Source organism: Orcinus orca, chromosome 20, assembly GCF_937001465.1.
Source record: "Orcinus orca chromosome 20, mOrcOrc1.1, whole genome shotgun sequence".
NCBI lineage: Eukaryota > Metazoa > Chordata > Mammalia > Artiodactyla > Delphinidae > Orcinus > Orcinus orca.
In genome coordinates this window covers 6,587,321-6,611,007 of record NC_064578.1, presented here as the reverse complement: position 1 = coordinate 6,611,007, position 23,687 = coordinate 6,587,321, and the positions used below count along the sequence as shown (strand labels likewise).

Sequence of the window (23,687 nt, the reverse complement as noted above, 5' to 3'; positions counted from 1 at the left end):
CGGCGAGGGCAGAGGCCTCCTTCTTTAATTCTCTCAATAGCTCCAGGAGGTTAGGTATTCAAGTTAGCCTCATCGTACAGGTGAGGAAACTGAGGCACAGAGAGGCTAGGTGACTTGTGCCGTCGGCAGAGCCAGCAAATCGGGCCAGCTTTCAAACCCGCCTCTGAGTCCAGTCCCCACGGTTGTAACCACTGTGATGCTCCTGTCACCAAATCACCTCCCAAGGGACGTGTCTCAGTGTGGACACTGGTCTGGACACTGGTGTTGAAAGGCGCCAACATAGATAGTCGGAGGAGAGACAGTGCAAGGCCAAGACCGGGTGAGGCAGTGGGCATTCTGGAAGGCTTGAGGGATGCAGCATCTCTTTCCCAGGCCTGGATGGAGTTACCCAGGAAGGCGTCCTGGGGAAGGAGTGATCTGGGTGGCGTCCAGAATCCGACGGACCTGCAGAGGAGGGAGGAGGATGGGGGCGGTAGGATGAGGGGCCAGGACGTCGTCGCTGTGCTTCAGAGGGACCTGGGATGTGAAGCTGGCGGCCTTTCAGACAGGCCTCCTCCCATACCTGGCGGCTGAGGGTGGAGAGGGGGCGAAGCAGAGGGGTAACACAGGTGAGGCCGATTGCTTAAGCATCTGGTCTCGGCCTGCTGTGGAGCCCGGGGTAAGCTACTCAACCTCTGTGTGTGCTGTAATGTCGTGGAAGAGTGGAGATAAACTGTACCTCTCAGGGACGTGTGGGCTTAGGTATAGTATCCATCAAGCACTTAGTGTGCACTGCCTGAAGCTAAGCAACCTCCCGGATGGTGAATGTTACCATCTGTGAACGATATTCTCTCTAGGGTTCCCCCGCTTGGCCAATGGGGGATGGGTCAGAAGTTGGTGAGGCCAGAGAGGGTTGTCTGGTTTGGAGTGGAGTGAGAGCCCATCCTTACCTGGAGATGGATTTGACCGTGGGTCCTCCGAGGGCGAGTGGCTCCCAAGTCCTTGGTGTGTGGCCGGGCCGTGGAGAGTCCTCTGCAAAGAGAGGTGCACGTTGCAGGAGGTGGGGTGCAGGGGACAGCGAGTGAGCACAGGGAGGCCATGGCCTAGAGCGGTCCTGGGCTTGAGAACTAGAATCTGATGAACTGTCACAGCGTGGTTTCGGGAGGAGGGATAGGGCAGCGTGCCGAGAGCAGAGGGTTGAGAGAGGGGTGGTGACAAAGAAGAGCCCTCGTTCCCCTGTATTCTCGAGAGTTGTGGTCAGAGACTGAGCTAGACAGCGATCCTGGGTGGAGACAGCTTGGTGGAGAATTTCCAAAGTAAGAGGACAGGCAGGGGAGAGGAGAGCTTTCCACCACATTTAAGATGTGAGCATGTGTGAGGGCCAAAGAGAAGAGCGGACCCAGAGGAGGAAGACGCCTGCCAGGTGCTGGGAGGATGGGATTTCGCAGGTGCCGGCTTGAGGGCTGAAACTCGAGATTGGCTCCACACAGGAGAACAACATGAAGTACTGGGAGAAGAACCAGTCCATCGCCATCGAGCTCTCGGACCTGGTCGTCTACTGCAAACCAACCAGCAAGACCAAGGACAACCTAGGTACCGTCTCCCATCACTCTGCCCCCCAGCCTCGGGGGAAACTCTTGATTCCATTTGAGTCTGGTGTGGTGAAAAGCGTTCCTACTCGTCTTAACTGTGCTAAGTGGGAACCTCCCCTTCAGTTTGTCCTCAGGGCCAGGATGCTGGTGAAACAGGCCCTTCTGGTATGTTCAGAAGGCAAACCATCTTAAAGGGTGGATTAGTTTTTCTGCTGCTGTCACAAGTTACTACGAACTTGGTGGCTGAAACAACACGTATTTATTCTCTCACCGTTGTGGAGGCCGAGGTCTAAAATCAGTATCCCTGAGCTGAAATCAAGGTGTCAGCAGGGCCCCACTCCCTCCAGAGGAGGATCTGTCCCTTACCTCTTGCACCTCTGATGGTTGCTGGCATTCCTTGGCTTGTGGCCATGTCACTCCAGTCTCTACCTTTGTGGTCATATTGCCTTCTCTTCTACGTAGTCAAATCCCCCTCTACCTCTCAGTTATAAGGACTTTGTGGTTTCATTTAGGGCCAGATAATCTCCCCCTTTCAAGCCCTTCAATTTAATCAATCTGCAAAGTCCCTTTCCTATATAAGGAACACAGTCACAGGGTCCAGAGACCAGGACCTAGATATCCCTGGGGGCCATTATTTGGCCTGCTGCAGAAGGATGCAAAAATGGATCTCCTACCAAATCCTCCAAAGTAGCAAGTTCTTTCATCTAATAATGGTCCTGTTCATATTTTCTTCCTCCTTTTGAGCAACTCCTGTCTCTGATCTCCAGAATCTGTGATTCCAAGGCAGAGGACCAGAGAGGCAGTACTAAACCTCAGCGTTAATGGTCACTGGGAGGCTGGTCCCTGGGTACCTCCACACGCAGGGAAAGATGGCATAGCTCTGAACCAGACGCGGCCACGCTCAGCGTGTTAAGAGCTGTCCTACCACAGCTGGATGTGAAGCAGCAGAGCTTCATCCAAGCAAAGCATTGTTTGCGTTTTCCCACAAGTCTCCTCCCATTCACTGTCCCCTCACCCACGCGGGCATCCCCTCTCCTGTCACATCCCTTCCTGCTGGCATTCGATTCTCCCTCCACCAAGATGCTGGGTTCACTCATCTTGTGCCTGCAACACCTTTGATGAGGAACAGATCCAACGTCCGCACCTTCCACTCCTCAGATCTCCTCCTCCCTGCGGATCCCATTTCCCCCACTCCTTTCTGTAACTGTACCGCTTTTGTGGTTTCTTGTACAAGGCTGCTGGTAGTTCTAAACAAAAAGTAAATTACAATAATCCTAGACTAAAAGGCTGTGGGAACACTGGGCTCCCTCTTAATATCTGGGAGCGCCCGGCCCCGGAGGGGAAAGCCCACAGCAGAACCAATTATGGCAGTATCGTCATAACCACTTGAATGTCTCATCCGGGAGAGATTCCTGGTTTCATTTCACGACCTGCACATCCCGCCAGTACATTAGGCGTTAAGAAAATGTGCGAGACACAGAATAAACGCGACTCCCTCTCTTTGTGCAGAAAACCCCGACTTCCGAGAAATCCGCTCCTTCGTGGAGACAAAGGCTGACAGCATCGTCAGACAGAAACCCAACGATCTCTTGAAATACAATCAAAAGGGCCTGACCCGCATTTACCCCAAGGGACAGCGGGTGGACTCCTCCAACTACGACCCCTTCCGCCTCTGGCTGTGTGGCTCCCAGATGGTGGCACTCAATTTCCAGACACCAGGTAAAAGGGGGCTGATTGTGGCCAGTGAATCTGAGACGACGGAGCATTATTCCAGGCACCGTCTGCTGGGGCCACCGGTGTGATGGGGTGGCCAGAGCGCGTAGTTTGTCTTAGGAATTGTCAGAGTTCAGCCAGCATGCTAGCGCGAGGCCCATCCCCTTGAACAGAGTGATGACGGGGACCCCTGGGCATGCCAGGTGCTTGCGTGACGGGCTCCGTGATGGCAAGTGACAGACGCGAAGTCAGTCCGGTTTAAGAGAGAGAGGAAATGCATCCACACACGTAATTTAAAAGTCTAGGAACTGAGCTTCAGGCAAATGGATTCAGGTGTTCAGTGGCTGTCTTCCGGTCCCCTCTCCGGGCCCATCCTTCTCTGAGGGCTTGCTGCCCGGGCTGTCTTCTGGAGATAATCATATGCTGGGGAAGGCCAACACGCCCAACTTCTTTATGCAAAGGGTGGCATTACTCACGATGCTTTGCACTTTGGTGGGTATTTAAGCCTCTTTGGAGGACCTGTTGATCAGTCGTCTCCTTTGTACTTTTGTGCCTGCATAGGATTCCACTGAGCAGAACCATAAGGTCTTCACCTGATCCCCGGCTGAGGCACATTTAGGTTATTTCCCTTCATTTGCTACTACAGACGGCACTACCCCCTGTAACCTTACGTGAGCATCACTTTAGATACGGGAGCACGTCTGTGGGGCAGAATTCTCAGAAGTGCAGGCTGGGTCAAACAGCTTTGATCAACTTGGCCCTGAGGAAAACCACTGCACCCCTGTATCCAGGAGGGTCTGAGCGAAGACACTTAGCCACCCTGCTCTCCATGGGGACTGCAGGCAGGAGTGCGAGCGGGCGAGACGTTTACCCCCTTTTTGGCAAAAGCTGACCAACTTAGTTTTAGCAAAACTTTTCAGTCTTCGATAGGTGAAAACTGATGTTACACTGTAGTCACAGCTTCCCTTACTGGTAACTTCTCTTTTTATGAGTAACATGTACTTAAGATGCATTTGTGTTTCCTTTTCCGCAGACTTCGTTCATGCTTCTTACCCAGTTTTTCTAAGGGGGTTTAGGTATTCACAGCACACAGTTACCAGATTTCTTAACAGGTTAAATTTACATATAGATATTTACCTGTCAGTTGAGTTACACTGATTTTTCTACAGCACATCAACTTTTATGGAAATTTTGTTCTTTGTGGCAATTTTTAGCTTTGAATACATTTGGATTTTGTATCTTACTTGGAAAGGTGTCCCCAGTCTGAGATTTTTTTAATCCCACATTTTCTTCCCGTAACATTGGTTTTTAATGGATTTTTTTAAACCCATATATTTGAGTCTGATACCTATTTTAACAGCTGCCTCAAATTATTTTCGGAAAAAGGTATAAATCATCCCCTACCCAGCACCTTGGGGCCCCTTTTCTTGCCTCACTTTCATCAGCAGTTATCTTTCCTCTCCAGATAAGTACCTGCAGATGAACCACGCCCTGTTTTCCCTCAATGGGCGGACTGGCTACGTCCTGCAGCCCGAGAGCATGAGGGCGGAGAAGTACGACCCCATGCCGCCCGAGTCCCAGAGGAAGATCCTGATGACTCTGACGGTCAAGGTAAGGCCCAGCCCTCCTTCCGCGCGCGTGGGGCCGGGGCTGTGCAGCGTGGGGATGGCCCAGCCCGCTGCCTAACGACACCGGTCACCTGGTTTAAACCGTCAACACCCAGACACGGGTCAGGATCTTAACTGCAGTGCCTGCCACGGTCATTGCAGGGGAAGAGGGGAGGGAAGGGCACCTTCCCAGGTCCAGCTTGGTCACCTCCCCTTGTTTGCGGGGATGAGCTATGAATCTGTCTCTGGCTGGGTTCACCAGGGTCCCTGTGAGGTCAGCATCTGGTCAGAAAAAAAGGGGAATCAAACATGTGAGAAGCGGCTCTCTGGTCTTTATGGAGGAGAGAGCTTGTCCCCATCGTGGCCACTTTGAGGGGTGAAAGCTTTTCTAAACTGGTCCAACTTTCAGAGAAGGTGTTGTCTCTTTGTTAGAGTTTTTGTTTTCTCCCGTTTGGGAAATGATGCAAGGTAGGGAAATGAACTGCATTTCTCATAAGATTAAGGAAGAAAAACTGAAGCATATATAAATAACCAAAGTTCTTAAAAATTTAAAAAAAAGGCCTGTTAACAAAAAGGATTCCACATTCTCCCCCATCCTTTCCTGGGAGGGGCTGAGAAATTGAGTGACTGAACTCCATCTCTGTAGGTGCTGGCCTGGGCGTATGCATTTCTGTGCACAGGTGAGGTCCACCTGTTGAGTCTCTTGGCACTGGGGCTGCCATCCCAGCTCATCCTTAACAGCTGTGGGAATCCTCCCTGACTCTCCACCCCTATTTCCTCATCCACAAAAGGGAAGCAGTAGGGGTGTCCACTGTAGGAGGGTCTAGTACTTCACCAGTGAAGAAATGAGAACCCACCCACGTGGAACTTGTTGGCTCTGCCCAGGATGGAGCCGGGAGAGTTCTAATCCTTGCGTTTGGTGTCCTAGGTGCTGGGGGCTCGTCATCTTCCCAAACCTGGACGAAGTATTGCATGTCCCTTTGTGGAGGTGGAAATATGCGGAGCCGAATATGACAACAACAAGTTCAAAACAACAGTTGTGAGTAAGTTGCTGGGTCCTTTCTTCAATTAAACTTCAGGCAAGTTGAATCACAGGTTGGGGATGCTAGTCATCGGGGATGCGGTAACGCACTGGTGTCCAGGTCTTTCCCTTCATCCCCCTTGCCTGCTATGGGGAGCTCGGGGGGCGGGGGGAACAAAGGGCCACGTGATGAAAGAGTTGGACATGGACCCACAGCTGTGTTTCTCAGCCTGTAACTCACGTTGGGAGGCCCCGGCAGGGCTCCAGCTCCCTCTCACCTGTGCATCAGCCCTCACCTGCTTGCCTACTGAGTCCAGGGCTAAGAGAGGATGTGGCTGACCTGACCCAAAAGGCTGCAGCCCAACCTGGGTGATCTTAACCCGCAGAGGCCAGGGAAGCCCAGAGAATGCTTGTTCTGCCATCTGAGGCCTGGAAAAACCTGAACTGTGGGCCTTTTAAGGCTTGGGACCACTGCCCCTGGTAGAAGGTAGCCCGATGAACAGCTCACGTGCTGACCAGTGAAACTGGCCTTTGTGGAGGGTGAAAGTTAACTATTTACCTTACTCCCTGAGGCTGGTTCTCCCCTGGCAACTCCAAATCCCACTATCTCTTCAGAGCACCTAACCCGCCTCCCCCATCAGACGAGGGATGTGGCTCCCATGTCTCCTTTTCTCTTGTCCAAACCTACCTGTTCCTGCACTGTTGTCCACCCCCCAATCCCAGGGGGTTGAGGTGGGAGATCTATAAGGGGCGGTGGTCGCCTCCCCCCTGCTTACTGAGGGCCAGGCCTGTGATGGCAGTGGAAAAAAAATTATTTCTTAGCTCCTGGCCTAGATGTGTATTTACACCGTTCAAAGCCAATGGATGTAGAGATGGTGTAACCAAGAGGGGGCAGGACGAATGGGGCCTCTAAGTGAGCTTGGATTTCCTTCCAGATGACAACGGCCTAAGCCCTGTTTGGGCTCCAACACAGGAGAAGGTGACGTTTGAAATTTATGACCCAAACCTCGCGTTTCTACGCTTTGTGGTTTACGAGGAAGATATGTTCAGCGACCCCAACTTTCTCGCACATGCCACTTTCCCCATTAAAGGAATCAAATCAGGTGAGACCCGTTTTAATGATAATGTTTGGCTTGGATTGGCATCCTTTTGGGTCTGGGCTGCTGGCTTTGAAAAGAATGAAAAAGCCTTTTTCCTGGCTTCTATTAAATCATGGGTAGGTTGGACAGCTGATCTCGTGGGAGTTCCCGTGAGCTGGGACAGGGACCGCGGCAAGTGGCAGGATGAGATGCCGGGCTGGTCACAGTGGGGCTTCTGCATCCAAAACGGGATTATTAGTTGACGGTCCACCTGGCACTGTAGTTTGGTTTCCTTTTGGAAGGTTAGAAGCTGTTGGCCTCTCCTCAGGCAGGTTCAGGGGCTGGTAAGCTGCTCCCGGGGAAGGAAGAGCCCCGGAACTACAGTCTTAGGCCTGCTTTTCCCCACGTCACCCTGGGCAAGTCACCTGGGCTGTCGGAGCACCACCTTCCTCTTCTATGAGGTTGGGATGGCTGACTCACTTCTTCTTCTTGTGATTCCTTTCCCACACGAAACCCCTTCCTGCTTTGAGAAGGGCCCTGTATTTCTGAGAGACCCCAGTCATAGATCCTTCTAAATTCCTCATGAGGTCACTCACTGTTCCCCTATTTTCCAAGGGTCATTTTTCGAGAGCCAGAGATCACTGTCATTTCAGTGATCTGTATACAAAGATAGTCTTTTCTCTTGATGTTGTTTGGAAACCTTGGGTCCTGTTTCCTATTTTTTTTTTAAATTTTTTCTAAACTTGGAACATACCAGATAGTCCCTACATTTATATCATACACACCTAATCATTTCTACAACTAGACCTGTGTGTGGGGTGCTCCAGTTAGAAAATGCAGGCCCATCCCAGGGTGTTCCCGTTCAGCCAGGCTGGGTGGGCCCAGCAATCTTCATGTGTGGCCAGCTCCTCAGAGGGCACTCGCAGAAAACCGGGTGAGACCTAGGCTGCCCGTCCTATCGAGGAAACACAGTCCTAAGCGAATGAGTAGATGAAACAGGAACTTGAGAAGAAGTACCATCTTCCTGATTTAATGACAGCAGTGAACACTCGGTTGGAAGGTCCAAGAGGCCTGACGTTTGCCAGCCCCCTTGGTTAACTTGCCCCCACTGGAAACTAAACCCAGCAACTTAGCCGCAGGACTTTACTCTGCGATCTGCCTCTTTTACATTAGCCCAATAAGTAAGGCTTAGGACACATTTCTTTTTGTGGTAACTGTGCCCACCCCTTCCTAACCCACCTCCCCTGGACTCATCCTACACAGAGCAGTGGCTCTGCTGTTTCCCCCTCCTTACGGGGTCCCTGAGGAGGGATGTGAACCGTAGCCCCTTCCCAAGGCTTAGAGAGAGGTCAGCCGAGGAACCCTCTTGACCAGCCACCTAACAGTGTCCTGCTGAATCATCTAGAAAATGCTACGGCTTAGCTTGGAGAGATTTAAAAAACAAACAACATCTCAAGGATGATAAAAAACGTGACCCTTCCCCCAGCTGTGAGATGCTCCCAGTAAGACCTTCTCTCTCTGTCCCGCTGCTAGCACTGCCTTGTACATCCATATTCATGGCAGGCATGACACAGAATAACAATACCTTCGTGCATAAGGCATCGAACTCGAAAATAAACTCTGCCCGTTGTCATTAGAGACGCACTTAAGCTTTTAAGCCAGCTGGAGCTCGGGAAAGAAGGAGGCAGCCTTTATGGTGCTTCGTGCCTTAAACTCTTTCTCTTTTAATCCTCACAGCAGTCCTGTGAAAGGGGTTTTATCATCTCCGCTCTTTAAATATAAGCACTTTGGGCCTAGAGATGTTCATTAACTAGGTCAAGGTCACGCACCTTTCCGACCAGAGCTGGGATTCAAACCCCATGTTCTTCCCTACTCCGCAGGCCACCCTCAGGGCCTCCCCTACTCCTAATAAGCCAAAAATACTGCTGCTACGTCAAAAGATGTCTCTATTTCCCTTTCCTCTGTGATGTAACCAAAACCAGTAAGAAGAAAAACGGAACCAAACTATTTTTAGTGAAATTGGCAAACACCGTTCAGCCCTACTCCCAATCTATGTGAAGGGCTGCTCCTAAAAATGAGGCTTGAGCAGTGACAGGAGGTATGTGGAACTGGAGACGTCCAGCCGAAGGAGGGACAGAGCTCACTTCTCCAACTTTGGAGGCACGCGCTGGGCCGCACCACTTTGCTCGGGGTGCGCGGGCTGCCCCCCAGAACGCCACAGTGCACAGCAGTTCAGCACGTTCTAACATCAATCAGTACCTAGACTGACTGCTTCCGCACTGTTCACAGATCAGCTCAGTAGAGATGCAGAATCTCGGCCCCATCCCAGATCTCTGGAGTCAGGATCTGCATTTTAATAAGACCCACAGGTGATCCACATCACCATAATTCCCAACACCTCTAAGGGGAAAAGAAAATAGGCCAGAAAACTTCTCTACAGCAAAATTCAAGGAGAGCAGTGGTCCCAAAATCCTCCAGGGAAAAGAGTGTGACCTGAGAGTTTTATACCCACTCACACTGTCACTCAAGTATAAAATCACAGGATGGATGTGTTCACACATGCACAGTCCGGGGATTATATGTCCCATGAGCTCGTATTCAAGAACACAAAAGACAAATTTAGCCAGCCAAAATATTGATGGAAAAGTTCAGTTCAGTAAGAAGGTGGTGAGCATTGGACATTTTTAAAAATTTGTGCATTTCATTGTAAATTTTATATCACAAAAGGGACATTGAACAAATACTGACTTCTTGTTAATGAGATTCATGCTGACATAAGGAGAAGTGTACAGAGGCCTTCATCTTTCTTTGAAATATGAAGTAAATATCACACGTGATAGATTGGTGGGTGGATAAACATAAGTATAGTGAAAGGTTAATGGTAAGATTTAGGTTGTGAGTATACAAGTGTTCCTTGTCATGTTCTTTTACAGAACTAAGCCTCCCTTTGTGGGAGAATTATGGTTACAAAATGGAACACAAATATTACACACCATGTTGATGGAGAAATAATAATACAGCTTACCCAGATTAGGGGAGGAAAAGGGAGAGAAGCTATAGAGTTACATAAGCATGCCAATTTCCTCATCATTAGCAGTCGAAAGTGAGGGATTCAATAGATATTATTTAAAGGTGATAAATCAACTGACAGACTAAAAAAAGGTTCTCTAAGAGAAATAAGACTAGTCATCAAACAAGCCAAAACCTGAGTGGTGGAAGGCACAGAGAAACTAGCCCACATGCCCTACTTTGAGCGTTGCTTGTCCCAGACAAGCAGTAGATACAGCGCAAATAAGAAGCTTTCAAGGTACAAATCTCTCCTTACAAAGAAGCTACTGGGATATAATATAAAAGCATAAGGAACATGGCCAGTAATACTGTACTAACTTTGGGCACAGATGGTTACTAGAATTACTGTGGTGATCATTTCATAATGTATGCAAATATCAAATCACTATGTAATACACCTGAAACTAACATAATATTGTACGTCAACTATATTTCAATTTAAAAACTTTCAAAGTGATACTAGGGCTATATAGTAAATCCTTAAGATACAGTGGTCAGTGGAAACTGTAAGGTACAGAATTGCTGGGCAGCGTACTATCCTTTGCGATTTTAAGGGAAACAAACATATGCATAGGCTATTTTGGAAAGATACTGTTAACAGTGGTTCCTTCTGGAATAAGGGGTTATGAGTGGGTGGAAGCGAGACTTTAATTTCTACTGTGTGTTCAGTTATACTACTTCATCAAAACAAGCAAACCAACCAAGCTTGAGAGGTGTTGCCTTAAACATTACTTAATGGGGAGGGGTGGGGGGAATTCAGCCCCACCTCAACCCTCTCCTAAATAAAAAGAAACATTTAAAAGACCGTCAGACACAGGTCCTAATTGTAAATTGGGAATGGGTTTTAGAGGAGAATGATCAATGCTGCTGTGAACTGCCAGGGGACAGGAAGATTTCTTCCCCTTGGAAATCTTTAAAGAGAAAACACTCCCTCGTCCTAAGCTTTGTAAAGGGCTAAGTGCAGAAACTGAATGTGGGGATTCATTACTCCTTTGAGTCTTTGGCCTCATCAGGAGTATTTAAGGAATTGAAACTACAGCTGTAGTCGCTCTGAATTCAATGTGCAATGTTCTGTGGGTTTTAATTTGTTCTGAGTGAGTCATTTTCATTTCTAGATGACAGGTATTTTTAACTTCACTTCTCCGGATGGACCTGTCAGTCAAGGCTGTGCTCTGCAGCCTCCCTCCCCAACCATCAGGGTGGGACCTGTGGCACCCAGGAAGGAAGTCAGCCCCCAGCATGGGGCACTGACTCCTCTGCTCCTTGTACTGGGTATGTGATCCCTGGGTACTCCAAGAAAGCAAAGGTGTGACATTAACTGCCTGCCTTGGTGTTGTTTTTCCACTCTGCAGGATTTAGATCTGTTCCTCTGAAGAACGGCTACAGTGAAGACATGGAGCTGGCTTCCCTCCTGGTTTTCTGTGAGATGCGGCCAGTCCTGGTGGGTGGAGACCCTCCAGCTGGGGTGCCCTGAGCTATGTATGTCTGCTGGTGGGGTGGAGACGACCAATGAGTATGGCTGAGGGACTTGGAACACATGGAGAATTATCTAGCCAAACATGCCACACCATAAAAGAAGGATTCCTTTTAGCTACAGATTTCCTCCGAGGTCCTAGGGTTTTCCTTCCAGCGGCCTTTCTTCTGGCAGGATGCTATATGATTCTGTGAAGAGGTTGTGTAGTTGGAAAGGGAGAAGCTCTTTGGAAGTTCTTTGGTTTCATTTTAGCCAGAGCCAGGCAAGACAGTGCTCTTCTAGGTAAACGCATCTTTCCTGCGTGCTTTACCTCACCTGTTGGTTTACCTCACCTTCCAAAGGTCTGCAAGCATCCAGCAAAGCTTTGTCATGGCTTGTCCTGGGGAAGGGAATTCATGGACCTCAAGTTCCCACAGCGAGTGGCACTCCTTTTGTGGTTCTGTGTGCTGTTGGTGGAGCCTGCCTTCTTGTTCTTTCGGTTTGCAGCAGCCTTGAAGATACTTATTCTCTCCTTTGGTTAACCAGTTTGGGTAGGCTGGATGGAAAGGGCTTGGCCTCCTTGAATTATGAAAGAGGATGAGATAAGGTTGGTGACGACCAAGGTTAAGAACGCAGCACCGAGGAGTGGGGAGTTCTGGTCTTGGGTTTGATGGTATGTATTGTGATTCTAGAGCTTCCGAGTCTCTGTGATGGCCTCTCCTATAGAATGAACCCCACTAGGCCCCATATGTGGCCAGTACAGTCTCCCAAGGTCTTTCCACTCCCCTAACCACAACACTCAGCATGGGCTGGGTGAATCTGTGCTCGCCCCAGTTCTCTTGGGAGAACCTGGAAAACCCGGAGGGCTGACGTGGGCTTGGTCAGTGTTGCATACCTCGTTTTATTGCGCTTTGCAGATACTGCGTTTTTTTAAACGAGTTAAAGGGTTATGGCAACCCTGTGACCAGCAAGTCTGTTGGCTCCGTTTTTCCAACAGCATTTGCTCTCTTCATGTCTCCGTCTCCCGTGTTGGTAATTTGCATATTTCAAACTCTTTCATTATTACTGTATTTGTTATGCTGATCAGTGACCTTGGCTGTTATTACCATGACTTGTTCAGATGACGGTTAGCATTTTTTAGCAATAAAGTATTTTTAGTTAAGGTAGGTACATTGTTTTTTAGACATAGTTAATATAGTATAGTGGAAACGTGACTCTTACATGTACCAGGAAACCAGAAAATGTGTGTGACTCGCTTTACTGCACTATTCACTTTATTGGGATGGTCTGGAACCCAACCTGCAGTATCTCCCAGGTGTGCCTGTGGAGCTGAGCACCGTCCAGTGGGGAAGAGAGAAGGCAAGGAGGGGGATGCCTTTGAACAGCCATAGTCATCGCCCACGCAGTTAAAAGCCTAACGTTAGGTTTTCTGCATAGCTGTTTGCCTTCCGTTCAGTTTTGATAACCTTGATAGTTTCAAAAGCATTTTAGAAGCATCAAGGTGGAAGGGGATGCAAAAATACCAGGCACGGTAGGTGGGGCCAGAGAACCTCAGTGACAGTTTGGTGGTATAAAATAAGCTCGTGATGATGAAACTGTCTGAAAAAGATAAGGGGATGGATAATGAAGGTTCTCCATTTTGAAACACACTTTAAATGTTAGCACTTTGGACTCTGTCAAAGTAAATGTAATGTTTATATGAAGATCAGTTTTCACTTGAGCCTTAAATTATGGATCCAAAAAATGACCTTTCATGATTCGAAGTGATAGAAATGCTCGACATGAAAGGTTTTTTTTTTTTTTTTTTGCGGTACGTGGGCCTCTCACTGTTGTGGCCTCTCGCGTTGCGGAGCACAGGCTCCGGACGGGCAGGCTCAGTGGCCATGGCTCACGGGCCCAGCTGCTCTGCGGCACGTGGGATCCTCCCGGACCGGGGCACGAACCCGCGTCCCCTGCATCGGCAGGCAGACTCTCAACCACTGCGCCACCAGGGAAACCCGACATGAAAGTTTTATATACGTTCCTCCCTTTCCTGGTAGTCCTCGTTGAGCATTCGTCTACACACTGCTCTACAAAGCTGTCGTTAAACAACCTGGAAGCATTATAAAGACTTTAAATGACTAGGTAGCACCGGCGGCAGATGCAGTTAGTGTATTTAAAAGAAAATGTATTTATCCAGCTTTGACTTCCTTAATGAGGGAAGCTTCTGCTGGGGAGGCCACTGAGAGGGTGGGGGGAAGAGGGGCCTTTGTGTGGGGTTCCCAGGGGAAGAGTTGTCTGAGTACGTGCAGGTTTCATCTTTGCTACTGCTTCCCGAGCTTTTATTTAATTCCACATCTGTCACCTGGTTGTAAGCCATTCACAGGCACCGTCTGGCCTGTGTGCCCCACACTGTGATGAGAGGTGTGTGTTTGGGACACCTGGGTGCCCAAGGTCAAACCGCGTTTTATTTATCATGTATCCTCTGTGACGCCAGGCACACTCTCTGGTAAACAGCTTCCAGAAAGCCTTGTCTGAGCAAAGAATGAATCCAGTGCGAGCTGAGATGGAGTTTACTCGTAAAACACTGGCTGCGATAAGAGTTTAAAGCCCCCAGAAAGCTGTCAGTAAGCACGTTGAGCCCTTTCTGAAGAAGCCATTTAAATGTCACAATCACTTATCAATTCTGTTACTCTGTTAGCTGTATATATGGTTTACGGAGGGTCTTTTTAACACCACTTTATTACCTATGATACTTAATTTGAGAAGTAGGAAAACGAAGGAAGGGGGAGGTTGAAAAAATCCCATAAACCACCTGTACATAACTACTGCTAGCATTTAGATATCTTTCCTTTGCCTGATAATTTTTTGCGTATGATATTTTCATAGTTGGATTCATATAATATGAATATGTGCCCTTTATTCACTTCACAGATGATGCTAAGCATTTTTCCATATTCTTACCATTTTCAAAGCCATTAATGCCTGTTTCATCAGGCGGAGGTCCTTAATTCACTTAGCCTTTCTCCCACTGACGGACAGTTAGGTGGTTTGCACCTTTTTACTTTATAATAATGAAGGTCTTCATGTAACATTGATTAAAAATTACTTCCTGAGACTAGCTACTTCGCAATGGAATGATAGGTCAAAGAGGAAAATAAAAGACCATATATTTTTGGATACATGTCGAATTGTGCTCTGGAAGTAAACAGTTTCTTTTAAGTTGATGTATTATATGCAATCCTGTCCTTAATTGAAAATGGCCTCCTTCACTCAAATGATCTAGACTTGTGAGATTCAGAAGAATGGAGCAGGAGAAATACGGAAGCTCGAATAGTCACCCTAATTATTATCGCCGGGCAAGCTGGCAGTATCCGGAGGGTACGTTTGAGAAAACTGGCAGCCCCAGGATCTCTGAGTACAGATCCCGGGGTCGTCAGCGCTCACCTTCATGCTGGGTGGGAGCTAAGGTACAAGGGGTAGAGTGGCCTAGTTGGAAAGACCAGGGTCTGTGGTTCCCAGCAAGGCTCAGCCAGAGCCGACGTGTGGATTCACACATACCCCTCTGGAGAAGGGCTGCGGGGCACACTCAACTCCCGGAGGATGAGTAGGGGGGTGCTGCACTCGGGAGCTGAGTTGGGCCTGGCGTTGGACATTGGGAAAGACTTCTTTACAGTCGTGAGACCTGGAGACAGAGAGAAAGGCCCTCCTCGTGCCTCAACAGCCAGAGCTGGACCAGTGCTGCTCCCAAACAGCAGAAACCAGGTGCCTCCACTGTGTCCCAGTGCCTTGGTGGGACTGCTGCACATACAAAGCCGTGAGCATGCAGTGGTAAACCAAGCACGTAGTGACTAGGAAAGACCAGGTGAATACCCGGTACAGGTGCCTGGCAGTTGAACTAGAGCTGCCGGAACCATCTTATGAGAACCCTAACACATCAGTGCTTTATTTGGAGGTACATTAAAGCTCTAAAAAAGACCTTCTGGAATTTGAAACCAAAAAAAAAATTATCTTTTGAATTTAAAAATTCAGTACATAAACAGAGCCACATTAGTCCACTCAACGACCAGCAAGCTACAGTGCTGGACACCCTACGCCAAACAACTAGCAAGAGAAGAACACAATCCCACCCATTAGCAGAGAGGCGGCCTAAAATCATAATAAGGTCACAGACACCCCAAAACACACTACCGGACATGGTCCTGCCCACCAGAAAGACAAGATCCACCAGAACAAACAAATGAAGAGGAAATAGGCAGTCTACCTGAAAAAGAATTCAGAGTAATAAAAGTAAAGATGATCCAAAATCTTGGATACAGAATGCTGAAAATACAAGAAACGTTTAACAAGGACCTAGAAGAACTAAAGAGCAAACAATGATGAACAACACAATAAATGAAATTTAAAATTCTCTAGAAGGGATCAATAGCAGAATAACTGAGGCAGAAGAACGGATAAGTGACCTGGAAGATAAAATAGTGCAAATAACTACCACAGAGCAGAATAAAGAAAAAAGTATGAAAAGAATTGAGGACAGTCTCAGAGACCTCTGGGACAACATTAATTGCACCAACATTCGAATTATAGGGGTTCCAGAAGAAGAAGAGTAAAAGCAAGGGTCTGAGAAAATATTTGACGAGATTATAGTTGAAAACTTCCCTAATACGGGAAAGGAAATAATCAAGTCCAGGAAGCACAGAGGCCCATACAGGATAAATCCAAGGAGAAACACACCAAGACACATACTAATCAAACTATCAAATAAAATACAAAGAAAAAATATTAAAAGCAGCAAGGGAAAAACAACATACAAGGGAATCCCCATAAGGTTAACAGCTCATCTTTCAGCAGAAACTCTGCAAGCCAGAAGGGAGTGGCAGGATATATTAAAGTGATGAAAGGGAAAAACCTACAACCAAGATTACCCAGCAAGGATCTCATTCAGATTCGACGGAGAAATTAAAACCTTTACAGACAAGCCAAAGCTAAGAGAATTCAGTACCACCAAACCAGCTTTACAACAAATGCTAAAGAACTTCTCTAGGCAGGAAACACAAAAGAAGGAAAAGACCTCTAATAACAAATGCAAATCAATTCAATTAAGAAAATGGTAATAGGAACACACACATTGATAACTACCTTAAATGTAAATGGATTAAATGCTCCCACCAAAAGACACAGACTGGCTGAATGGATACAAAAACAGGACCCGTATATGTGCTGTCTACAAGAGACCCACTTCAGACCTAGGGACACATACAGACTGAAAGTGAGGGGATGGAAAAAGATATTCCATGCAAATGGAAATCAAAAGAAAGCTGGAATAGCAATTCTCATATGAGACAAAATAGACTTTAAAATAAAGACTATTACAAGAGACAAAGAAGGACACTGCATAATGATCAAGGGATCGATCCAGAAGAAGATGTAACAATGATAAATATTTATGCACCCAACATAGAAGCACCTCAATACAAAAGGCAAATGCTAATAGCCATAAAAGGGGAAATCGACAGTAACACGATCATAGTAGGGGACTTTAACACCCCACTTTCACCAATGCACAGATCATCCAAGATGAAAATAAATAAGGAAATACAAGCTTTAAATGATACATTAAACAAGATGGACTTAATTGATATTTATAGGACATTCCATCCAAAGACAACAGAATATACTTTCTTCTCAAGTGCTCGTGGAACATTCTCCAGGATAGATCATATCCTGAGTCACAAATCAAGCCTTCCATACTTCCTAGATTAGTATAGATAACAGATTATCTACTTCATTGACTCTGTATTTTTCCCATAAAACAACCTCGCTCTTGCATTTATTTTGTATTTGGGTTTACCAATTCAGCCATTTCTAAATTTATCTTCACTGATTCAGTCTTTCCTTAGCCTTTTGTTCTTTTTATTACTCCTTCTGTTTGGATACATAATTTATGTATTTCATTTGTGTGTGCTAATACAAATGGGACTGTACATAGGCTGTACACAGACAGATGGCCTGGGGCCAGTGGGCTTCACTCTTCTGAAACACCCTTCATAAAAAGAGATTTGGCAGGTGCCCAGGACTTAGGCCAGCGGTCAGCTGCTTGCTTGAGGGGATGGGATAAAAGTGGATACAGCCCTGCAGCCAGGACACAGACAGGGTTAGTAGTATTCCTGAGAACCTAGAGCCCCAGACTATCACTGTAACACTGCTGGCCCTGCCCTTGGGAGTCCCCCATTTAGAGCATTCAGAAAACTAGATGCCCGTGTATAGACTGAAGGAGGAAAGAAACTTCCCATTCCAGATGACCTTGCACATTAAAATTTTAACACTCAAGGAAAATAATGCTAATATATCTCACAAGCACAAAAGCAAGAGAATTGACTCCAGTGAAGCTGAAAATAACTTTGAAATTTAAAAAAAAATTTAAAAGGGAACCCAGTGGATGCATGGATTTTAAAAAGAGCCACCCTTCTTAAAATTAGTCAGAAAAGGTAGGAATGAAAGGACCAATAAAGAAATCCCTGGAAAGACGAATCAAAAAGTCCTGAAAAAAGTTTTTAAGATTAATAAGTAGGAAATTACAGAATGGGTACAGTTAAGGAAAGAATTAATAAATGTGAAGATTGTGTTTGGGGAATTTGCTTTAATACAGCAAGACAAGGTAAAAATACTAAAAGAGCAAAAAAAAAAAGCGTAAAATGAGAAGCTCCAACATTGGAATAACCATGGCTGAGAATGTTCCAGCATTGAAGAGACAAGCATCCTCCAACTATAAACAGAGCAGTATAGAGACCCACATTCAGGCATATTCTACTGAAATGGCAGAATACAGAGTAAAGAGAAAATTACAAAAGAAAAGACAGATTAACTACAGACGACTGACACATAACAGCAGTGCTTCCATGTATAGCAATAGCAGCCTGAAGACTAAGGGATACCTTCAACATGCCTTAGATACACAGCTGTGGGTCTAGATATTCTACATCCTAAGAGCTACCATTCAAGAGCGAGGGCAAAATGAAGGTATTTTCAGAAATGCAAAGACAGATAATTTAGTACTAATAAGCTTTGCTAAGAGAATGACCATGGTAAGCAAGAAGGAATGTAATGCAAGAAGCAATGGTGAGAAAAATTGGTAAGATACATGTATTAGAAAACAGAAATAACCGTTGACTTGGAAAAGAAAAACTAAATTTTTGTGACAACTCAGACTCAACAGAAAGCCAGGAAATAATTATCACAAAATTCTAAGAGGGAAGGAGGGAGTCTTGATTGGGAGGGGTACATAGAGTAGACCATGCTCTGTTTCTTGACTTGCTGGTGTCTCCATAGCTGTTTGCTTTATAGTTATTCACTAAACTGTATATATGTTTTACATACTTTTCTGAATGTATGTTGTATCTCATAGGACTAAATTATATCACAGCTGTAAATGCTTTGGGATTCAGAAAAGGAGACAAAGGCCTGCAATTTTAAAAGCATTAGTGGAAAAGGTGTATTTTTTTTTTACATCCTCATTGGAATATAATTGCTTTACAATGTTAGTTTCTGCTGTATAACAAAGTGAATCAGCCATATGCATACATATGTCCCCATATCCCCTCCCTCTTGAGCCTCCCTCCCACCCTCCCTATCCCACCCCTCTAGGTGGTCACAAAGCACCGAGCTGATCTCCCTGTGCTATGCGGCTGCTTCCCACTAGCTATCTCTTCTACATTTGGTAGTGTATATACATCAGTGCTACTCATCATTACATATATGAAAGCAACGTAAGTTGTTTTCTTCTAGGCGGAGAGCAGGTGAAAAGAGACCATTTGTAGTACAGCGTGAAGACTTCAATGTGGCTTTCGTTTTGTTTTGCTTTAGTTTTAATAGGAAGGAAAGCTGGTCTCCTTGAGGAAGGATAGACGTTTAAGAGAAGTCACTATGGACCCTTGCCAGTGCCTCACTCAGTACGTTGAATCAGTTACCAAGAACTACCCATTTTACCTCCACTCCTTGTGCAAAGACAATCATCGTTTTACTCCTCAGCACTGTGCCAGTGGCTAGAATAACCTTTACCATCTCTCTCCCCACTCTCCAAAGTCAGAGTTCTACCTGTTACCCCGGGGATATCCATGATGGTTTGTTAGGTCGTTAAGGTGAGAAAAAAATTTCAGACCAAGCTATGGTCTGAGACATGTTTTATAAAAATAAATGACAAAAGCAGCCCACTTGTGTATATGGATGCCCGTTTTTGTAGCCCTGGAGTCTCTCGACCTACTGCACCAGTGGTAACAGCCACTAGACCCACCCCCTGAGTAGCCATCCTTTGCACAATAGACAGAGACCTTTTAAAAACATCAGTGAGGCAACACACCCTCCTCCTCCCATGCTGAAATACAAACACCTTACCCGATAAGATTTTTTTTTCCCCTTAGCATAATGGGGGGAATATTTTGGCTCGGACAACTGCGGGGTTTAGGAGTAGGGCTTGTTACAGTCATGGCTGGACCCAGGTGCTCTCCCAGTGGCTCTGTTTCCCTCTCTTTCTCGACGCGATAGCAACGGGACCGCTAGCACCTGGAAACAATCAGCACTCTTTCCACTGATCCCCAAGAAAAGAAACTTGCTTTTTACCAAGAGCACTGACCAGAGGCCCAGGGCTGCTACCCATCTGCCTGGCTTGGGTCACACGCCTGGAGGCGGCGGTGACAGGGGAGTCGTCGTTACTGGCCAGAGTGACAAGCCCATCTCTGGGGGTATAGCCTGACGTTTCCCTGCCTCTTTTTGCCACAGCAGGGGTGACAAGTTTATTGAGCTATAATTCGTATACCGTACATTCCACCCACTTAAAAGCATACAGTTCAGTCGTTTTTAGTCTATTCAGAGTTGTGTAACCATCATCATGACCAGTTTGGGAATATTTTCATCACCCCGGAAAGCAACTCCTGCTCATTAGCTGTCTCCACTCACTCCAGCCCCCAGGCCACCACTAAGCTACTTCCCATCCAGGCTGCCCTCTGCCTCACCTGCTGTGTTCCACTATAAGCAGAGAACCTTTGCATTTGGATGAGAGCCAGAAGGTGACACAGACCCACGAAAAAACAGATTTGGTTAAGAAACAGGATCAGCGGGCAGTGCGTTTGTTATTTCAGTGTTTCACAGTAAAGCTCCCCCTCCTCGAGAACCAGAGTTTCTAAACTGCTTGCTTCCCGTGGAGTAAGTGACTGCAAGTTTATCTTTGGTTAAAAGAGGCCCTAGATTTTCTGGGAAGGTCCCAGCAGATGACAGGTCTGCCCTGTGCTCCCTTCCCTCACACCCTCCAGGTGCCATGCCCCACATCCTGGTTTGGAGGACACTGTGCCCACATGGTTGTTCTCACCTCTGTTCTCCAGGAGAGCGAAGAGGAGCTTTACTCCTCCTGCCGCCAGCTGCGGAGGCGGCAAGAAGAACTGAACAACCAGCTCTTTCTGTACGACACACACCAGAACTTGCGCAGCGCCAACCGGGATGCCCTGGTCAGAGAGTTCAACGTCAACGAGAACCAGCTGCAGCTGTACCAGGAGAAGTGCAACCGCAGGTGGGTCAGCCCCCCGCCCGCAGACCCTGTAGCCACTGTGATGCTGGGCCCTGGGGCCAGGGCTGCGGGAAAGCCTCCATCTTTAGAAATCCTGACACCCTTGCCTCTACTTCTCTTTGCTCCATCAATTACTTACAGTTAGAGCTTAAGCATCTGCACCTTCCCTAAGCCGAACTGTCCTCATGAGAGGGACTCTTGAGTGTCAGAGTGCAAATAAGCCACGACCACTACTGTTTAAGGAACGCTTCCAGACTTCCCAAGCATGGGCTAGTCCAATGGTTCCTAAATCGAAACAGAATCCCTCCCCCTCCGCAACAAGGGATGCTTTGAATTGTGCTACGGACGCGTAAGGAGGGCCCGCCAAGTGTGCCAGGCAGTCCTGCTCCACCAAGAGCTATCGTCAAGAAAACGCCAGCAGCAACCTCTGTTGCAAACAGCATGGAGACTCCTTACCATGTTACTTTCATTTCCTCTTGACCACGCCTACACGGTAGCAGTGACCCCAGGACAACGACCAGTGAGGAAACAGATCCACGGAAGTTACGTGTCTTTGCCAGGGACTCACTTCTCCCAACTCTGCCCTGTACCCTGCAGCCCCGAATATCCTGCACATGTGTGGACAGAGAAATGTCAGAGTTCAGCACGTGGCCCATGTCCTAGACTAATGGATGACGGTGAAATCTGTTTCATTTCAGGTTAAGAGAGAAGAGAGTCAGCAACAGCAAGTTCTACTCATAGAAGCCGGGCTCCATGTGTAAAGGTGTCGTGTGTGCGCGTGTGTTTGCATGTAGGACTGTGTGCTCTCTTCGGACCCTGGGAACATGCTCATGTGTGACGTCATCCTCTCCTCAAGCCTGTCAGCGAGATGACGTTTCTGAAGTCGACCCAAGTGGCATGAGTTGGGGTAATTTCCTGGTAACTTTCTCGACTTGGACAATTTCTTAACTTATAGTCTCTATAGAGGACCCCCAAAACCTGCTCACATTCGGCCTCTCGTGTTCCAGACCTCACTGAATAAAAGCAATGCAATTCTTGATCGGTTAGAGCTTCTGTGCACGACCTGTAGCGTGAGCAGGATTCCTTCCCTGGCCCCTAAAGACCCAGGTAACTGACTTCCACAGAAGATGAGCCCCATCTCTAAGAAACTAATTCATTAGATTCTGGAAACGATTTGAACGCCCTTAAGGCCATCAGAATTTACCAGGGCCCAGAGAGGGCCCTGCCCTGCCCCGGGTCAAAGCACTTTAACTACCACCAGCAGGCTGAACCGACCTGCTGCCATACACGACACGGGGCTGGGGGTGGAGCCCATCCATTAAGACAGAGACTTGCTTCGTGACTGGGGCAGTGGGGGTCAAGGGTGGAAATCTTGGGGCCTCTTTGATTTACAGAGCTGATCAGAGCCCCTGAAGGCGCGGCCAGCTTCTCACTCACCCCTGCTCCGTCCACTTATGAGCTGGCTGCATAGCCATAGGGAAGTTCCGGGTCTGCAGCTGTCCACAGGCAAGAGGTCACTCACTGCTTAAACGGCGTGATACAGGGTAGGCTCTCTGGATTATCCAGTTTTCTGGAGCAGTGAGCGAAGCCTTAGGAAACTACAGAAAATCTCAGATTCGGCCACCCACAAAGGGGCAGACCGACCTAGGACAAGATGATCCTCCTCTACATCTTGAGATGCAGTTTAATGATTTGTACAGTGTGATGCTTTAATAAGGCTTTTTCAAGGCGAGGATAGTGTGCGGGGGGTGGGGAGTGGTCCGTAGAGCCACAACTTGGTCAGAGGGAACTGAGAACTAACTTAGGAGACAAAAGGGAACTATGGGAAACAAGTGACTGATGGGGAGCCACAAACCAGCAGTCAGTCTGGTGGCTTTACTTGGATGGAACTGTGTCCTAGAAATCCACTCCGCCCACCCCTTATTATCCTGGGTTTAGCGTGCACGCATTAGCTGGAGAGTACCTTAAAGGCAGCCATGCTCTGTCTCATCAAAAGACCCCATCCCTCCATTCCACGCAAGTTCATCAAGTACTTCCATACACCAAGCACTGTGCCAAAGTTTATCAAGTACTTCCATACACCAAGCACTGTGCCAAAGTCTGGGGGTTCCAGGTCTTAAAAAAATTAAGGAAAGAAAAAAAAAGCCATGGTTACTGGTCTCATGGAACCTATCCATGTGCTTCTAAAAGAAATGCGTTTTATCTTCCATGAAGCCCTGAGTATACCTAACAGCCTCACCTTGGTCAGGCTGCTCTTATTACTTAGTTATTCCTTGAGTTGGAGTTGCTATTTTATTTGGCAGCCAGCAACTGAGGGAAGAACATTCCCGATGGTAGCAAATGTTCAAATCAACATTCAAGAAAGGTTAGATGGAAAAGGCACTGAATTGAACACTGCATGGAGGGAATTTTCAGACTCTGTAGCCAGTGCCCCATTGGCTGTTGGCCAGGAAGCCACTGGAGCCTAATTATTGCACCTCCAGCCACAAGCCCCTTTTGGCTCCAGCATTACCTCTACAAGCTCAGGTGTTGATGTCATTACCTGTTTTCAGCTAGGGATGAATAAAAGACATAAACCTTCCACCTCACTCCATTTTAAAGCCAAAAGGTAAGACCAGGATCCCCTTTCTGCTTAAAAT

General features: G+C 47.2%; 1 protein-coding gene across 1 annotated transcript in view; it reads left to right on the top strand.

The window, feature by feature from the left end:
* Positions 1-22,087, top strand: part of PLCG2 (phospholipase C gamma 2) — a 146,280-nt gene extending 124,193 nt beyond the window's left edge. The window contains exons 26-33 of the mRNA XM_004280106.4: positions 1,470-1,572; positions 3,081-3,290; positions 4,750-4,895; positions 5,820-5,934; positions 6,848-7,015; positions 11,413-11,501; positions 20,867-21,051; positions 21,747-22,087. Coding sequence (XP_004280154.1) covers positions 1,470-1,572; positions 3,081-3,290; positions 4,750-4,895; positions 5,820-5,934; positions 6,848-7,015; positions 11,413-11,501; positions 20,867-21,051; positions 21,747-21,789 — 1,059 coding nt within the window. The 3' untranslated portion in view covers positions 21,790-22,087. The remainder of the gene's footprint in view (positions 1-1,469; positions 1,573-3,080; positions 3,291-4,749; positions 4,896-5,819; positions 5,935-6,847; positions 7,016-11,412; positions 11,502-20,866; positions 21,052-21,746) is intronic.
* Positions 22,088-23,687: the final 1,600 nt, after the last annotated feature.